The sequence below is a fragment of the Oryzias latipes genome, chromosome 18, assembly GCF_002234675.1.
Source record: "Oryzias latipes chromosome 18, ASM223467v1".
NCBI classification, from domain to species: domain Eukaryota; kingdom Metazoa; phylum Chordata; class Actinopteri; order Beloniformes; family Adrianichthyidae; genus Oryzias; species Oryzias latipes.
Window position 1 is genome coordinate 22,451,674 of NC_019876.2, and position 18,273 is coordinate 22,469,946.

Below are 18,273 nucleotides of genomic sequence, written 5' to 3' on the forward strand. Positions count from 1 at the left end.
ATGCAGTGGTTTTGGTTTTTCTTTAGTTTTGTTATTAAACCCCGTTCCCCTGCAACCTCCTGCCTCCTCTCCTCTCTGCGCCTGGGTACTTCCCTTTCCCCCCCGTGACAAGAGGTTTAGCACACTGTCTTGTGGGGTCTAGATGACCCCACTCCCAATGTCAACATGCCTATGATAGCACAAGGGTTACAGCCTTTGAACCAGTGGTCCCCAACCACCAAATTTTGGCACCGGGACGCACAGAAAGAAAAAATAATTTCGATTTTATTGTGTTTTTTTTTTTTTTTTTTTCCGAAAAAAACGTTTTATTTTGAAAAGTGACCGGATTCTCTCTGTTACATCCGTCACACTTACCATAGCAACCAGAGTGTGCTGGGGTAAAAACGATGTTGCTCATGTGATGTTCCGTTGTTGGTGTGACGTTATGAGGACACTGCTAATAAAGTTACATATGATTACACAGTGGATTTACGTTTATTATTATTATTACTAAAGAGAAAATTCCACCCCGGTCCGCGGTAAACGTGTCTTGCGTTGTACCGGTCCGCGGTGACAAAAAGGTTGGGGACCACTGCTTTAAACCAGAAAGCAAAGACCTGAACACAGGACTGATGTGGTCCTACTTCCTGGTCTTAGTCAGAACCCAAGCAAGAGCGTTCTAGATGAACCATAAGCGGCTTTACAGAACCTTTTCTGAGTCCAGAGTACAGACTCTGGCAGGATAAGACTCCATAGGTTTGACTTTGACAGTAAAACATTTGAATTCTGTTTGGAGGGTGATTAAAGTCTAATGTTTTAGATTTACTGTGACTGTTAAAGTTTATGGGTTAGAGTCCATGATTACACGTTTTTTTTAATCTTGATTTGTAGATTTTTAAAAAAAGAGACTGAAGGTGACAGAATAAACACTTTCTCTGTGTTTCTTTGGGTCAGAGATCATCTCAGTCTGGCTGTGTTTTGCTGCAGGACGTTGCTCTGCATCCACTCAACAAGCAAAGTCTACAGATAGGCTGTTGTTACAAGTTACTTTTACTCAATTACCGCCAAACACGCAGATCAGGGCGAGCAAGACCGCCCCATGGCCCCCAACGCCAAAGAGCAGGGAGGCATAGGTGCACGGAGAGTGTAAGCCCCAGCCCAGCGAGTGGGATAGCTCTCCACCCCACCCCCGCAACAGCCCCCCAAGCCCCAGACGAGCCGCCCACCACCACCCGGGAGTTCCGGGCATCCCCTCTCCCCAACCCAAGGCACGAGCCAGGGACCCAGAGGGAGACCGACCCCATGCTCCAGGCAACCACCCTCCCACCTCGTGGGAAGTCGGGAGAGAGCAAGGGAGCCCCGCCCCCCAGCTCTGCCCATGAGGATGAATTTGAAAGATTTTCCCTCTTCCTTCAGTTTAAGTTTTCCTTCTCTGTCTGCTTCTGGATATCAATCAGAAGAAGATGCCTATTAATAAAATAGGTTAAAAAAACACTTTTTTTTATTGGGTAATTACATTTGTATTAAACCTAAGGGAGTGAAAGTGTAAAGAAAAATGTATCAAAAGAGACAAGAAGGCTGATGTACAGGTGACCTTAGGACATCCCTCTCTTCATGTACTCGAACGTGATAGGCCCTTCCTTTAGTTTTGATGACGATAATATTGCAATATAATAGGTAAAATTGTAAATGAGGTCAGGATCCACATTGCAGCTTTGCCAAAACCCAAACTCTGCTCAGCTCTCCGTCCTTAGAGGATACATTTCTGTCCGGCGCAAACGGAGGTGGGAGGGGGGTTGTATTTTGGGTCTGGGGGAGCAGAAGCAGGTCTCATGTGTCAGTGCACAGAAGGGCCTGGAGGCAGCTGCTCTCTGGTGAGTGTTTTTTCTGCGTCTCGTGTCTTTTCTTTACCTCCTTTCGTGGTTTGTTGCTTCTGTTGTTTTTTCTATGACTACTGAAGGGGAAGATTCTCTCAGAAACTGCAGCTCTTCTCTTCTGTTCCTCCAAGTTTGGCTTCAGAGAAGCTGAAACCACTCGGAGAACCTTCATCTTCAAATCAGTTTGATGTCGTTTTGACAACTTGTTGAAGGAAAGGACTTTTAAAGAAGGTTTAGAAAAAGCAGGTCAGAGCAGATTGAAGCTTATTTTTGGAGGACTCATAACTTTGTGTGTCATGAACCCGAGGCCTTAGGGATCTGCTGGAGCTCAAACACAGATCGGACAGTTTCATGAGAAACTTTTCTAACCCTAAAATCCAGCTTCCTGAGTTTGAAATATATACTGAAGATTATTTAATGTGTTCCGGGGGTTTATGTGAAGAAACTGTGACTGAATTGATAAATCTTAGAAAGGTCAACGGTGTGGTAAACTCTTGACCACCAGAGAGCAGCAAAGACTGCCAAGCGGAAACAGTTCCAGGAATCCAGAAAAATCAATAGAACCTCTGCAGGTATGTTACAGGAGTGAAACCATTTAGATAAAAAAAGATAGGTCAGTAATAAAAAGAAATCTGAGTATTTCTTCTTTAAAGATTTCCAATTTTAATCTGAAGTTTTTGACATTAATCTCTGAATTCTGGACTTGGTCTCACAGAACTCTGTCTTTAATTCCAGAATTCTGACATTGATCTCAGAACTTTTGTTTGAATACAGGAATTATGACTACAATTTTACAGGACGGTCTCTAATTACAGAATTCTAACTTTAATATCAGAATTCTGACTTTAATCTCAGAATTCTAACTTTAATCTCAGAATTCTGACTTTAATCTCAGAATTCTGACTTTAATCCCAGAATTTTGGTATTCAATCTCAAAACCCCGATTTTAATTTTAAAATTCTGACTTTAATTTTATATTTCTAATTTAAATATCAGAATTTTAAAGTTTTTGTTCATTCTGAAATTCTTAAACTAAAGTCAGAAAAAAATAGCTAAAATTATTTACCCTTTCATTTTATTCTCTCAAAGGCTCTAATCTCCCTATGTTTTATATAGAGACATTATTTTAAAATTGGTTCATTACCTCACAAAGCAAAAATAATTTAGAATTGTAAAATTAATTATTAACACATCTTTTTTTCTTCAAAGTGACATTTGAAATACAGACCAATCGTAGTCTTTAGTGGCCATTTAGGAAACACTGTGATGCAGCAGAACCACAACAAATACAACGAATTTAAACATTTTATTTGAATCTTAAACCTTTTTGAAATGATTCTAGGTCAAACCAAAATTTTTTAAGTTGCTATTATAGATGTTTGACTTGATCTGTCTTTAACGTTTTATTTACACTTTAACCCTTTAACACTGGTACTGTTATTGCAACACCTACATAGCACACACTCTTTGATATACTGTTACTCTTCGAACACTTATGCGATCAACGTGACTCAGCTGCTTCTGTCGTGGAGATGTGGAGATAGCGAGGGTTCATATCAGCTGTGCACAGTAATGCAACACATTACTAACGTTAAGTATTGTATAACGGCGCAACGGTGCATTGCTCTGTTTCTAAATCCACAGTATACGTTAACTGTGTAAATGATTGAAGAGTTATGTTGGTTGAAAGGATGTCAACACCTGAGCTAAAGCTCCAGTAGAAAAGAGTTCATCTTAATCTTCCATAATGATCATGGGTTGCCCTGGAAACAGTTTTATCCTCAAGCCACAGAGGACAGCTACATTGCTAAAGTCAAGGAAACTGGCTTGTTCTTGGCCTGCAGGTTACAGTGATGGAAATGTCAATCAAAAACATCACATCCCTGATTATGCACAAATCTGAATCCAAATGGTGAAACAACAATCACAGTATTTAGGAAAACCTCCACCATCAAAATTTCCACAGTTAGAAATAAAGAAACAGCAGTTCAACACTTGAGTTATTGGGAAACTGCTTACTGCTGAAGCCTGCCTCTAGTGGCCATTGAAGGAACAACACTATTTTGGGGTTTGCTTCAATATTTGGGATGGAATGTGGGGGCTTGATTGGGACTTATTTGATAATTTTCAGTACACAAAAAGAATGTTTCTGAATTAAATCTAATGCATTGACTGTTCCCTCAACATCACAGCAGGTTTGGTGTTAAAGCTGCTTGCTTGCGCTGACACTGACCCGCCTCTCCGCCGTGCAGGAATGGCCGCCACTGGGAATCTGTCTGAAGAGCAGGTGCACTGCTCCATTTGTCTGGACGTCTTCACCAACCCTGTTTCTATCCCCTGTGGACACAACTTTTGCCAGAACTGTATTCTGGGATACTGGAAGACCAGCCCTCTGTATCAGTGTCCCATGTGCAAGAAGTCCTTCTACAAGAGGCCAGACATCAGCGTCAACACGGTCCTGAGGGAAATCGCCGAGCAGTTCAAGCAGATCCGGGTCAAGAGCATGGAGGAAAAGGCCAGCACCAAACCAGCAGAGGGGAAAGCAAAGAAGTGGACAATGGAGAGAAGGAAAAAAGAGGATGAGGAGAGGCTTTTGGAGGAGGATAAGAAGCAGCAGCTTGTAGAGGAGCTTAAGCAAAAACAGGAGGAAGAGTTGAGAAAGAAGCAAGATGACTTGCCCCCTTTAATCCCTCCGGAGGTGGCCTCCAAAGCATCTCCTTCAACCTTACTCCAAACTGTAGTCGAGGGTCCTGCACCACCTCTACCAGAAACGTCCCCTCCCCCTTCACCTCCTTTGTCCTTACCTTCACCTCCTTCCCCATCCCCTCTTCTCTGGGAGGAGGTCCTCTGCGATGTCTGCTTGGGAGAAGGGCGGCCCAAAGCAGTCAAGTCCTGCCTGGTTTGCCTGAGCTCGTACTGCGAGGAGCACCTGAATTCCCACGCCGCCCGCTTCACCAAGCACAAGCTGATGGAGCCCGTGGCCAACATGGAGGACAGAATGTGTCCAAAGCACGAGCGGCTGCTGGAGCTCTTCTGCAAGAAGGACCAGACGTGCGTGTGTGTGCTGTGCACGGAGACTGACCACAGGGCTCACTACACCGTTCCCGTGGAGAGGGAGTGGACAGAGAAGAAGGTGGGGGGCCACCACACCACCCACACGCTCCGCTCCACGGTTCCAAGGTTCAGATAAACTAAGAGCATCTGCAGAGTTCTGCTGAGACGGCAGCGTCAGCAGACTAAATAAAGACAAACCAGCAAAGACCACGACTCCTATTTCAGAACTGATGAGGTCTGATACCAAAAACTTCTATGAAAGAAGAGAACTCATTTAGGCAAAAAACTGAACACTATTCTTTAGTTAAAAGCAATATTTGCTGGGTAAAAAAAAACAGTATCGACATTTCTCTGCAGAACTACAAACATAAAAAAACACTGAGACACGTATCGGGTAGATTTTGTGCAGGTCCCACCAGGACTTGATTTCTGGTCAGATGTGAGATAAAGTTTCCTTAAGATTACCCAGAATTCAAAGGAAATGGTAGAATTTGTTTGTTAAAGCATATTTGTAGGAACATTCTGAACTGCTGAAGGCGATATAAATGTAACTTTAGAGTGCATCTGAATAAAAAAACAAAACTTTTGGCTTTGTCAGACATCAAAGTCGCTCTGAAGGTCAGCAGCTAGGATGTGAGGTCATGGTTCTCCACTGAAAAAAGGGGGAATGTCCCTCCAGAAAGAAGAGTTTAAAGACAAATGACCATGACCCCTACACCTACCTGTGGATATGAACGAGCGGTTGAAATAAAGGAAAAGAGTTTCCTTCCAGGGTGCTGGGATGTCCTGAAGCCCAGGATCACCTGCTCCTCCATACGGAGAAAAGTAGCTTAGGAGGTCTGGACTGAGGGGACTGGTCTTTGCATCCTTAGTTTAAAAATTCCAGTTAAAAGATAAAATTTAAAAAAAGGTTTAACACCTGAACAGGTTTTAGTCAGCTCATTTGCTTCATAGATGATACTGTTGCTCACATTTTCCCCTTCACAATCTTACAGACAAAAAGTGAGTTGGTGCAGTTTAAAAAGTGTTTATAAAGTTTATAAAGCGACAGGCAAGTGACGTGCAAACATATTTAGCTCTAAACCCGTTTATTTTTCATAACTTTGTTTGGTTGTTCTTTCATAACTCAGAGCAAAACCACTCACTGCATGTAGTAATGAACAACTACATAACATCAAATATATCAGCTTTAACTTGTTTTCTCCCCTTCCTGTGCAGGCACAGCTGAAGAGAACGGGGATTGATGTGCAGCAGATGATCCAGGACCGAGTGACCAAGGTGGAAGAGATCAAACTCTCCCTGGAGCTGAACAAAGTCTGTTTTCAAAAACGTGCATGGAAGACTTGGACCACGCTTGGTTTCCAACACTTGTGTTTGAACTTTCAGGCCAGTGCAAAGAAAGAGATGGACGAGAGCATGCAGGTCTTCTCAGAGCTGGTGCGCTCCATCCAGAGGGCGCAGGCCGAGCTGGTTGTGGCCATCGAGGAGAAGCAGAGGCAGACAGAGCGCCGTGCCCAGGGCCTCATCTCCGAGCTGGAGCAGGAAATCTCTGAGCTGAAGAGGAGGAACGCAGACCTGGAAAACGTGGCTCGGACCGATCACATTCACTTCTTACAGGTTTGAGGAGAACATAGTTGCAGTTTTGACCCCCCACTTCAATTCAATTTTATTTGTATAGCCCTAAATCACAACAAGAGTCGTCTCAATGGGCTTCGTACCAGTAATTGTAAGGAAAAACATAAAATCAAAAGGATCATGAATACATAGAATTCAATAGGAAAATACTAACTAAACAGACTAAACTAAACTGGGCATTCCTGCCCTTAGACCCTCCTCTGCGGTAAAGCTTGGTTGTTGGAGAGTGGCCTAAAACCTCTTCTCATCACTGTATTATAAACTTCAGTTTCCCAAAGTTCAGATTTTGAATTTCTGAATTGGTGAGTTAAGTTGCACATTTAGATTGCAGTGAAACACATAGATTCTATGGACTGGGTTATTGTTTGCATTCTTTGCAATTTTAACTACACTTGGTACTTTTTTTGAAGCTTTTGAGCTAAAACAATGCCAGAACACTGAAGCCGTCATGCAGAAGGCCTCACATTAAACAAAAGGATCTTTGTGATCTTCTTAGGTTGAGGCGTGAACAGTCCAACTTCAATGGGAGGAAGGTTGCTGCCGCAAGTCCAGTAATTTCTGATAATGGACACCTCAAAGTTAATGATATACCATGGTCACTTACAAAATAAATAAATAAATACTTAATCAATTAGTAGTGCATTAATCTGGCTATTTTATTGATTAAACCAGTTTTCATAGAGAGCAGACTATTTGACATGTGCTATGATGTGTTGTCATGGTAATGGGTACTGAGTCTGCACCGACCTTGCTCTACGGCTGCAGAGGAAAGTCGTATGTCAGCTAAACGTCAAGAAAGCATGATGTCAGAGGAAAGGTTCACCTCTTCATGCTTGTTTTTGTCCAAATGATGAGGCAAAAGTTTGTTTAAAAGAAACAAGGTCCACAAGTAGTTTTCTAGATCTTTTCTACTGTCTTGTTGTTGTGATAAATGTGGAATATGTTTCAAATTTCTGTTGTTCCTGTTACCAACTGGTGCTTAGGCCAGCACAACAAAAGAGAAGATTCAGGCTCACCAGAAATTCTTTTTCAGGTGTCCATTATCACTGTATGTCACTTTTTAATGGACACCCTGCAGCCAATCAGAATCGAGTATGGTATAAGACACCAGAACGATCTGTTCATCAACATTACTGAAAAACCATGATGTTGAACCAGTAAAGACTGAATAAGGTTTTGAGAGCTGATTGATTGAAGAACCAACATGGACATGTGAGGATGCAGCCACCCAATCATACGACCAGAACAGTCAAAGTCACAGATAAGTTCAGTTCAGCCAATACCACTAATGAAAATCTATTTATGATGTAAATGACTTCTGGCCACTAGGTGCTGCTGTTTGCAAACTATGAATTGTTTCCTTGAGCAACATTTTATAGTAGTTACTGTATAAAATGTGAGCCTGACTTTTCTCTTGAATTTCTGCACGTTATAAACTTCTCCCTCACACATTTTTCCTGCTCCTGTGTTGTTCAGAATTGTAAATAATGTGGTCTGAGATGTTTTGGTGTGGTCCTCAGAGCTTCCCTGCCCTCTGCACTCCCCCATCTGTGAAGGACTGGTCTGAGACCAGCGTTCCCACTGACACCTGTGTGGGAATGATCCGGAGAACCGTCTGCCACCTGGAGGCTACCCTGACCGAAATGATTGACAAACTGTTAGAAAATGGTGGGAAAATTCTCCTTTTAAAAATGTGACAGTTTGTCAATAATGTAGTGAATTTGGAGTTAAAATGGATTTTTCTTCTCTGATTTCCACAGAGATCACAAAGGCTCAGAAATATTCAGGTGATTGTTTTTATCTACAGATTTTTGCGTTGTAGTCATTCATGACAGAACAAAGTCCTGGTTTTGCTTCCACAGTGGACGTGACTCTGGACCCCGACACGGCCAACCCATGGCTGCAGCTGTCTCAGGATCGGCGTCAGGTGAGGCACCTGGGGGCCTGGCAGGACCTCCCCGACCACCCTGATCGCTTTGACACTGTGGTGATAGTGCTGGGACGCGAGGGCTTCACTTCCGGCAGACATTACTGGGAGGTCCAGGTGGGGGACAAAGACGACTGGTACATCGGTGTGGCCAGGTCTTCGGTGAACAGGAAAGGAAGGATCTCTGTCAGTACAACCCAGGGCTATTGGGCTCTGGCCCTGAAAAAAGGCCAGGGCTACCGTGTATCCACAGCCCCAGCACTGCAGCTTTCGCTTGAGTCTAAGCCCAAGAGGGTGGGGGTGTACGTGGACTATGAGGAAGGTCAAGTGTCTTTTTATGACGTGAAGGCTCGGACCCACATTTACACGTTTGAAGCTTCTTTTACAGAGAGGATTCGTCCCTTCTTCTACCTTTACTGCTGCGATAAAGCCTCTGAGACCATGGTGATCAGTCCTGTAGGTGAGAAAAGTCTGATCAAGCAGAGCTAAGGAGGTGAAAAAGGACAGACTGGATGGATAAGTGTGACACCCGCATGCCCATTCCTCCCGTGTCTTCTACCTGCAGACCGTGGAACCAACAACAAACGGGGCAGCTACACATTAGGCAGTTGCTCTTTAATTGCAATCTTTGGGTGCAGAGCACACAAAAGCAGCACAGTTCTGCAGGAATGTTTTGATAGATAGAAGAAAACGCGCATGGACACACAGCAGTAACCCTTGTGCTATCCTAGGCACTTTAACGTTGGGAGTTGGGTCATCTAGACCCACTAGACAGTGCTCTGAACCTTTTTTCTTCAATGATTTGTGATCCTCACTGGTGTCCATGGATTACATGAAATCTTTCCACCTTTATCCACCTTTGTCATGGTAGGGAGAACACGTCAATGTAAGGGTGGGGTCATCTAAGATAGCACAAGTTAATAATGGATGGGATGTTTGAGCATTTGGGTAAATCTAGATGATTATTCAGAGTAAGATCCTAAATTTTATTTTGAATTTTGTTGTTTTAGACAAATTTGTTTTGTTTTGTTTGCTTATTTGACAACGACTAAATAAATATGTTATGTTCCCAAAAAAGTATTTCTTTAAAACCTCAGAGTTGCTGTTTTGTAGTTTGAATGTAATTATAAGTTTACCTGGTTACTGGACTTAACGTCCCATTTAGTGCCGTTCTAGTTTTATGGATTTCTCTTCAAACAGCAATGACAGGAGCCTCCATGCATGGTATATAATGATTTAGACATCTTTTTTGTTGGATGTTGGATACTGAAATTTCCTGCAAAAACAAAAGTGCATCAATAAAGAATTTCTGACAAAATATCTGGACAGAACTCCTTTCTGTTTCAGGAAAAAAAACACTTAAGTTTCATTTCAGTCAAATTATGTAACTTTACCACACCCTCCTCCTCTTGCAAGAACCTCCTAAGAAGACATTCATCTCATTACTTATGCAGAGGGCGGTCATCTGAGCTCGGCTGCAGGACCAACAAGTGTCGGGACGGTGAGTTCTACCTTAATTGGATTTTTTCACATTTTTATTTTCAAGAGTAAAACTATATATGGATTGTCATCCGGCTTCATGTGAAATTGAGTCATCAGGCGTGTCTGCATTCTTTTCAGCCAAGTCATGCCTTGCTGCTGTTTTTGCTTTTTTCAAATTCATAATAAAATATAACAGCAGTTAACTTTATTGTGTGTTTAATGCCCAACTTTAAATACTTTGTAACAAACTTTGCATTTTTGCCTTAATTCTGTCACAGAATGTGCAATGTTTAAGTAGCAAAAGAAAAAGCCTTTTGGAGGATTGATTTTTATTTTAGTTTTGATTTGATGCAGTGACTTTGTGAAAATGAAAAAGCATTTCTGTTAATCGATTTTAGTTTTCAAATTTAAAATTTCTAATTAAATTTTGCTAGACAATAACTAGAGAACTTTTTGAAAATGAAATGTCAAATACCATTTTTTTATCATTTAATTAAGCGACAGAATAAGAAGAAAAAGAAAAAGAAAAAAAAAAACGTTTGGCTGATTGATTATTCATTTAATTTTTGGAGTCAACAAAGGCATCATCTTTTTTCTTTTTTCATTTCTGGTATTGACTTTTATTTTTAGTTGTGCAACCTAAATGCTTCCATACTTTGAAAGTAATCAATCCTCTTGGAACAGAATAAAAACTTTGTGTTTCTATGTAGCTGAGCAAATATTAACCATAAATTAATCTGTTTGTGTGGGTGTGTGTGTGTGTGAGGGGAAGGGTCACTTTATGCATCCTTGCATAAAGTAACAAATATATTTCTTTTTCCCAGCCGGAAAGAGAATAAAAATGTCTTTTCCTGCAGAGCTTTTGCAATGTCGGCTTTCAGCGCTTTTGCTTCTTTGCCGGAGGATCAGTTCCTCTGTTCCATCTGTCTGGACATCTTCACCGACCCAGTCACCACCCCTTGTGGTCACAACTTCTGCAGAACCTGCCTGAGTCAACACTGGGACGACAACGAGCTTTGCCACTGCCCCAGGTGTAATAAAAGATTCCCCAGCAGGCCAGATTTCTGCACAAACACCATCATCTCAGAGATTTCAGTCCAGGTGAAGAGGAGAAAACTGGAGGTGATGGAAGATGAGGGCAAGCCGTGGCGGGTGATGTGTGACATCTGCACACAGTTCAAGCTCAAGGCCTCAAAATCCTGCCTGGTGTGCTTGACGTCTTACTGTGAGGCACACCTGGAGCCCCACCACAGAGTCCCCGCCCTCAGGAGGCACGGACTGATCGAGCCGGTGGAGAACCTGGAGGAGAGGGTGTGTGAGAAGCACAACAGGGTGCTGGAGCTCTTCTGCAGGCAGGAGCGAGTCTGCATCTGCCTGCTGTGCAGCGAAGCAGAGCACAAAGACCACCAGTTTGTGGCTGTTGCAGAGGAGGCAGCTCAGCAGAGAGTGAGACACTGCTTATTCTTCTCTGAAGCACTGAGCCTAATGGAAATAAAATCCCAGATTTCATCAGATTTTCTCTCCTTTTGATGTATGTTTCAGGAGAATATCGAATCCACAAAGGCAAAGATCGAACAAATGATCAATGAGAGAAAGGAAAAGATAAAAGAAGTCACTGAAATCTCAGAAATGAGCAAAGTGAGTGTGCAGACAAACATGTTTCTCACTGGAAATAGTTTTTTGTGTGTAAACATTTTCTTTAAAAACAGGTACAAGCAAAAAAAGATTTGGAAGACATTGAGCAACTTTTTACTGCTTTGATGGAAAATGTCCAGAATGTGCAAAGTAAGCTCAAATCCAACATAGAACGAAAGTTGAGCAAATCTCAGGAGAAGATGCAGGCCATTGTTGGAAAACTGCAGGAGGAAATCACAGAGCTGCAGAGGAAAGACACGCAGCTGCAGGAGCTCTCACAAAACCAAGACTCCCTACGGATGTTGCAGGTCAGTTCTTCCTCAAGAGCACCGACTCATGAGCTCTGCAACTGAACCATCAGCGTACATCACAGTATTTTATCATCATTTCATATCATCATTTTATCTGTCATTTCAGTATTTGACTGTATTTCCGTTAAATGAAACTACAGTGGAAAAGCAGAAAAAGGAACACAAACAATTTGTACATTTTCACAGACAGGGACAGGTTTACCCAGGAAACACACACACAACTTTATTTAGACATTTCTGACTCGTGATAAACTCAGAGCCGAGTTTCGGCCTGAAATGAAATCCTTTTTTTCTATTTCAGTCAAACAGAGACTCAGACTTCTGATGTCCAGGTTTAGGCTGATTCATGCCCTCATCTCCTACATGGTAAATGACTGGAACAGTCTTCAGAAAACTAGTTTATTAGCTAGTTTGGACCAGAACCAAGAGAAATGACCAAATGACTTGTGTTCTCACCTCCTTACACTCAATAGAACTGATTTAAAGGTGCTGGTTTATTAACCACCCAATGCTTTGGGTATTTATAATCCCACCTGGTGGTTCCTAAACCCAGCAGATCTGAGAGGAAACTCCAGAACATGATGTTTGAACTAAAAAGGGTTGAGTAGCACAAATGACAATGAAATCAGTTTTAAATTCAAACATGCTGCATCACATACGCTCTGTTTGCTACATTTCTGTTTAAATGCTGAGACTCTTTGGAAAGTGTAAAGCAGACCATCAGTGATTCAAACATGCAACCTGCCCTTGTCTGCTCAGCACAGGGGAAAGTTTCTCACCATCTTGTCAATCATTTCAGACCCTACAGTCTCTGCAGACCATCTCTGATCAGACGGACTGCTCCCAGATTCGAGTTTACTCGGACCTGTGCGTGCAGACAGTGAGGAGAGCTGTGAGTCACATCATGGATGTTTTTGGAGCTGAACTGAGAACTCGGACCAACACCGGTAAACATCTGCTGCGCTGCTTTCTTCTCTCTCCGTCACGACTGTGCAGTAACGGTTGTTTTCATCTTTTTCAGAGCTGAGTAGGTTGCGCCAATACAAAGGTGAGATCTTTAACTTAAGAAATAATACTAGATCTAATAATACAGGAACTATCCATCCAACGCCTGCTTGCGCGAGAAAGGAAATGTTTAAGTCTCCCCAAACCTTTCAAAATCTGACTCAAAGAGGTACAGTAGATGTAGAAATGTCTCTCTGGAATAGTCAACAAGTTTAATCTCTGAAGTTAAATAGTAAAGATGGCAGTTAATTCACTGATCTGAAAAAGATTTGATTTCATTTCATGTTGTTAAGAAGTTGACAATTAACAGGTTGCTGGCATTCTCCACCCTCAATTCTGCCTAAAGCAGGACGTGTTGACAGCAGACGGGCTCAGCTTGTCCTGCAGCTCCAGTAGTATTAATGCTTTAATAATTGGAAACATTTTATCACACGCCGTGGAAGCCTGAAGCGTTGGACGGTTGCTTTCCAGGAAGTGCGTTAATTTCTGATAATGGTCATTTACAAAAGAAATAGATATTCAACCAGTTTTAAGTACTTTATTCTTATTATATTTTCGGTTTAGATTCTTTCTTCACAAAATTACAGCGGCAGGTTGTGTTACTGTGCGGCAAGGGAATATGTGCTGATCGTCACAATAATTTGATGATAAATAAAGCATCAGTTCAGAGAGAACGTTCATCTCTTACTGCTTGTTTATGTCCAGGTGATAAAGTTAAAATTTGTTTTAAAGAAGCCAGCGCAGTGATATGGAACATTTAAGCTATATGACCATAACTTCTTTTTTAGGTGTGTATTCTCAATGTGAATTGTCACTTTTTAATTCCAAACCCAATAGCCAATCAGAATCGAGTATTCAACCGAACAATGGTATAAAATAATGTGAATTGTATTATATTATTACATATTTTGCTTTTTCCATTTAGAATTGGTGACGTTTGACCCGTCTACTGCTGGTGGAAACCTTGTGGTGTCTGACTTTGGAAAACGTTTAAAGCATCCTAAAATAATCTACTCATCATCATCTGACGACACAGAGAAGTTCCACCTGCCCATGATTTTGGGGACAAAGGGCTTCTCCTCTGGCCGGCACTATTGGGAGGTCCAAGTGGGCATGAGGAACATCTGGGACGTAGGTGTTGCTGCAGAGACAGCTGATAGATCTGGACGGGCAGCTCTAAAAAAAGAGAACGGCTTCTTTGCCATTGGAAAGCGGGGGTTTGACTACCAGGTTCATGGTACACCCTACAAGGTTCTCCATCTGTGTCCCAGGCCTAGAAACCTAGGCGTGTATTTGGACTACGAAGAAGGGAGGGTGTCCTTCTATGACGTGGGAGAGAAGCAGCACATTCATTCTTTTTTGGGGGTGGAGTTCACCGGAAAACTTTTCCCATATTTCTATCTCTACAGCAAAACAAAGAAATCTGAATCCCTAGTTCTGCACAATTAAGGATCCTTTTTAAATTCCTTAATAACTGTCCAACAAGACAAAAGTTAAATTAACAGGACAGCAGGTTGTAGAAGAACATGATCATTTGTAGAACATTTATGACATTGGTACAGGTTAATGTAAGAAATTATACACAATATAAAACAGACACATATTTATACCCATAACGTTTTCTTTTCTAAAGTCTTCTGCATGTTTAACTCTGTTTTTCTTTGGTGCTGCAGCCTCGACCAACCTTTGAACCCTCCGAGTTTAGCAGCTACACTTAGTGGACAAAACTGAGTTTCTTGTTGTCAAGCATTGAGAGAAATACAGATGATCTCTTGGAAAAAATTAAGCTTGAATTGAGACGGGTTGACGGGATGATGCCTGCCTCAACAGCGATTTCTGAATGGTCAATCAGGCAGGTCAAAGTAAAAATGACAATGTTGAGTCCGCGCATAAGTATTTTTATTTTTGGTGATTAATCTGACTTTTTAATGCTAGGTTGAACAAGAAATGTATTACTTTTGAAACCAACCTCCAGTGGTCTTTTGAGAAATTGCAACAGTTACATCCAAGTTTGCATCAAATTGAGAGAAGTAGGTTGGGAGATTGTGTTCTGCGCTCTTCTCGCTCTGAAGACAATTGTATTTTCATGTTATGAAAAAAAAATCAATCTGGGATTTATTTGGTTTTATTTAGCTTTGTGGACTTTTAGCTGAGCTAATTAACCTGCTATACTTGGATCCAGTCCTCTGCCTTTTCTTGTGACACTATCCCAGATCCACCAACCCACATCACCCACTTTATAATTAAAAACTACAAAAACGGAATGTTAAGAAAGTAAAAAGTCCCTTGTTTAAAGAAATTTTTAAAGATTTTTTTCTGTCTTGCAAGAAAAATAATTTTAAGAAAGTTTGTCAATCGCAAAATAATCTTAGTTTAAGCCTGGTCTAAACTGGTAAATCTGATTATAGTGACATAAAATGTTTTTAAATAGGTAAAAATATGAGGGCAGCTCACAGGATGTTCATAACATCAACAACATCTGTAAATCTGTAAAACCTTCAGAGTTACCATTCCGTTAGACAGCTGTCCATCAGTTGTTGAATGAACCCTGAAGCTCATTGGTTATCAGACGAAACCAGGGCTGAAATGTGTGATGTGTTTTAACATTTACATAAGGACCCTAATATAAATGGAGGCAATATTTTAAATGCAAAGGTTTGGACTTTTTAGAGGACAAAACGGCAGCCTGAAGGGGTTTTTCCCTGGATGGTCATCTGTCATAAACTGATTTCAGTGCTTGTGGTTTTGAAGGAAGAGCTCAGGAAAAGATCACCAACAGGTGTGGTCTAAAAGCAAACTGTCAGATCTGCAAAAGAGGAATCCTAATTTTAAATCATGAAGCTGTTTCCTTTATGCTTTGCATTTCCGTGTTTCACTGTGGTTCTTCTTCTCTCAAAAACATTCTGTTGTGCAACCTGCTTACTATATAAAGCTTGTGGTGTTTGAGTTTTCTGAACATCTTCATTGCTGTTTGTCTGTTTCTGTTGTGATGGTGTTATATTTAAAGGTGTGATATCACTTGTGAGAAAAAAGAAATGGTGCTCACAACCACACGTGATAAACACTGGCTATGACTAGAAAGTTGAACAGTCCAGCAGGGTGCAAGCAGAAGGATGATGGGAGCCTCCCTCAGTGATCTTCAGTCGTCATAGAACATTTTCCAGCTTATAATGTTGATAGGTGAGTTAGAACTTAATTTAAGGATTGTCTTCTTTTTTTTTTATTTTTTTTTTTTGAGTGTCGCCTTGAGATCACCTCAGAGCACCTCAGAAAACTCAACAAAATTGATTTTTTTTAAATAGAAGTTAGTAATCTTGTTGTTAATGTTAGTTTACTAGATAAGTATAAGATCGGTCGCCTGAAGTGGACTGCAACCACAGAAACACAAAATGAACTCTAAACCCAAACCAAAAATCAGCAGACCTCACAAGAAACAACTGTTACCGACATATCTTTTTTGAAGCAATGTAGAACCCTTCTAAAATAATAATAAATGAACCAGCAAGTCAAGCATGCTCTCTGCTGGTGATGTCCTCAGTGTTTCTTTCTAATAATTGTAAATGAGAACTGGACTGAGTGAGTGTGGCATCACCCATAGAAATCGATTAAATTCAGCTTCAACCTAATGAAGACAATTCTATCGTTATTTTTTGTCTCCATGTTGGAGCCAGACGACGTCAGTCACCATTGATTGGTCCGAGTCTGTCTGAGTCAACATTTCTATGGCAACCACTCTCGCCAATCAGAAGTGAGCTAGTTGGAAGTCCACACCGCTACCACTTTAAAGTGGGGCTCAGGAGAATCTGTCAATCAAGCGTTTTAGATGTTAGATCTGGGGACCAGTGAGCACTACATACTTTTATTGAGGCCTCTGATTGGTCAGTGTCAATGTCCTTGATTGTATAAGAGAACTGGACTGAGTAGCCCCTCCCCCTTCCGTTGCATTCAGGAAGTAATAGATAGTTTTGGGATCAATGTCAAAATCCCATAGACTTTGACTAACTATAGAGACATAAAGAGCTATTATTTAGTCATTCTATTGGTCAGAAAAAAACATTCTTGCTCTGATATATTTTTCAACGTGTTATTGCTAATTCAAAACATTTTTTTTATAGTTTTTTCTTTAATTCTGTTACGGTTTACAGCTCAAAAACCTAGATGCAGAGTAAGACTTAATGCAAAAAGGGCAAGTTTGAAGTCTGTTCAACAACAGCAAACCAACACCATGAAGTTGCATTTGCAACACTAAACAAGACAGCACACAAAACACTTCAACACAGGCTCAAAACAAGGTGGCTTAAATTGGCAGACAACTCAATCAACTAACAAGGTCTAGCTGTGGACTCCAGCAGGAAGCACAGGTGAGTGGGCGGAGCAGGAAGGAGATGCAACAGCAGACCTGCACAGGATCACAAAGTGAAAACCAAAAACAAAACAAGCAGAACGTGTCAAATGCAAGTTAATCAAGTTATAAACTGACAAATCCGATACCTTAGTAAAAGCCTGTGATACCCGCTTCCCTCCAACCTTGAACGTTCAAAACGTTTGTTTAACGGATTCTCGACAACCGGCTTTCAGTGGAATCGGTGACTCCTAATTGGCGACAGTAGTTCCTATAGAAACATGGACCCAGACCGAGTCGGACTGCTTACTGACATCATCTAGCTCTAAATGACAGCATCCGAATTGCGGAGAAATGGCACCTGATTTGACTTCATTTGGTTGGAGCCAGAAGTAAACCATTTTCTACGGGTGACGTCTCACGCTTGGCCCAGTCCTCTTTTATAGTAAATAGTAAAAACAGTACAGAGGCCGTTACCAAACTTTCTTTAACGTTTAATTTACTTCTTATTCATCCCACTGTGGGGAAATTGTTCTCTGCACTCTAACCCATCACCTAGGGGGAGCAGTGAGCTGCAGAGTAGCTGCGCTTGGGGGGGCAGGAGTTGGCTGGGGAGAGCCGGGATTGATCCGCCAACCCTTTGGTTGTTAGACGACCCGCTCTACTGCCTGAGCTAACTTTACCCATAGTTTATGTGAGATTTATTTTATTGAAATAACGCTGCTGTTATTACTTTCAGTTCATGTTATTATGATTTTACAGATAGATATTTATAAAGACTAAACAGGGGTAAAAAAAAAAAGGCGCAAATGGGGTATAAAAAAATGAAAGTGCAAATCTTTAACGTTCAGGTTGAGATCATCCGACAATTGCTTAGCACATTCATGTTTGGATTTAACAGTTTTACATATGTTATTGATGTTTTTTTGCAGCTCAGTGGACGATTCAGCTAAAGTCCAAGGACAACATTTCTTCAAATTTTCTTCATTCGTCTGTGAACGAATACCTGAGGTGTGTTAAGGTGCA

At 41.3% G+C, this 18,273-nt stretch overlaps 1 protein-coding gene across 1 annotated transcript; it reads left to right on the top strand.

Annotated features, from left to right (window-relative positions):
• Positions 1 to 1,798: 1,798 nt before the first annotated feature.
• LOC101172028 lies at positions 1,799 to 16,041 on the top strand. Its single transcript, XM_023949030.1, has 14 exons — positions 1,799 to 1,853; positions 4,109 to 4,989; positions 6,129 to 6,224; positions 6,297 to 6,527; positions 8,066 to 8,213; positions 8,306 to 8,332; positions 8,408 to 8,956; positions 9,038 to 9,104; positions 10,812 to 11,400; positions 11,497 to 11,592; positions 11,664 to 11,897; positions 12,700 to 12,847; positions 12,922 to 12,948; positions 13,831 to 16,041. Exons 2-14 carry the CDS (start codon positions 4,111 to 4,113, stop codon positions 14,352 to 14,354), a joined length of 3,615 nt encoding a protein of 1,204 aa, XP_023804798.1. The 5' UTR covers positions 1,799 to 1,853; positions 4,109 to 4,110; the 3' UTR covers positions 14,355 to 16,041.
• The last annotated feature ends 2,232 nt before the right edge of the window (positions 16,042 to 18,273 follow it).

Coding starts and splice junctions, on each gene's coding strand:
- LOC101172028 (XM_023949030.1), top strand. CDS start 4,111: ATGGCCGCCACTGGGAATCTGTCTGAAGAGCAGGTGCACTGCTCCATT. Junction 8,333..8,407: donor AAAGGCTCAGAAATATTCAG/GTGATTGTTTTT, acceptor TTGCTTCCACAG/TGGACGTGACTCTGGACCCC. Junction 8,957..9,037: donor GAAAAGTCTGATCAAGCAGA/GCTAAGGAGGTG, acceptor TTCTACCTGCAG/ACCGTGGAACCAACAACAAA.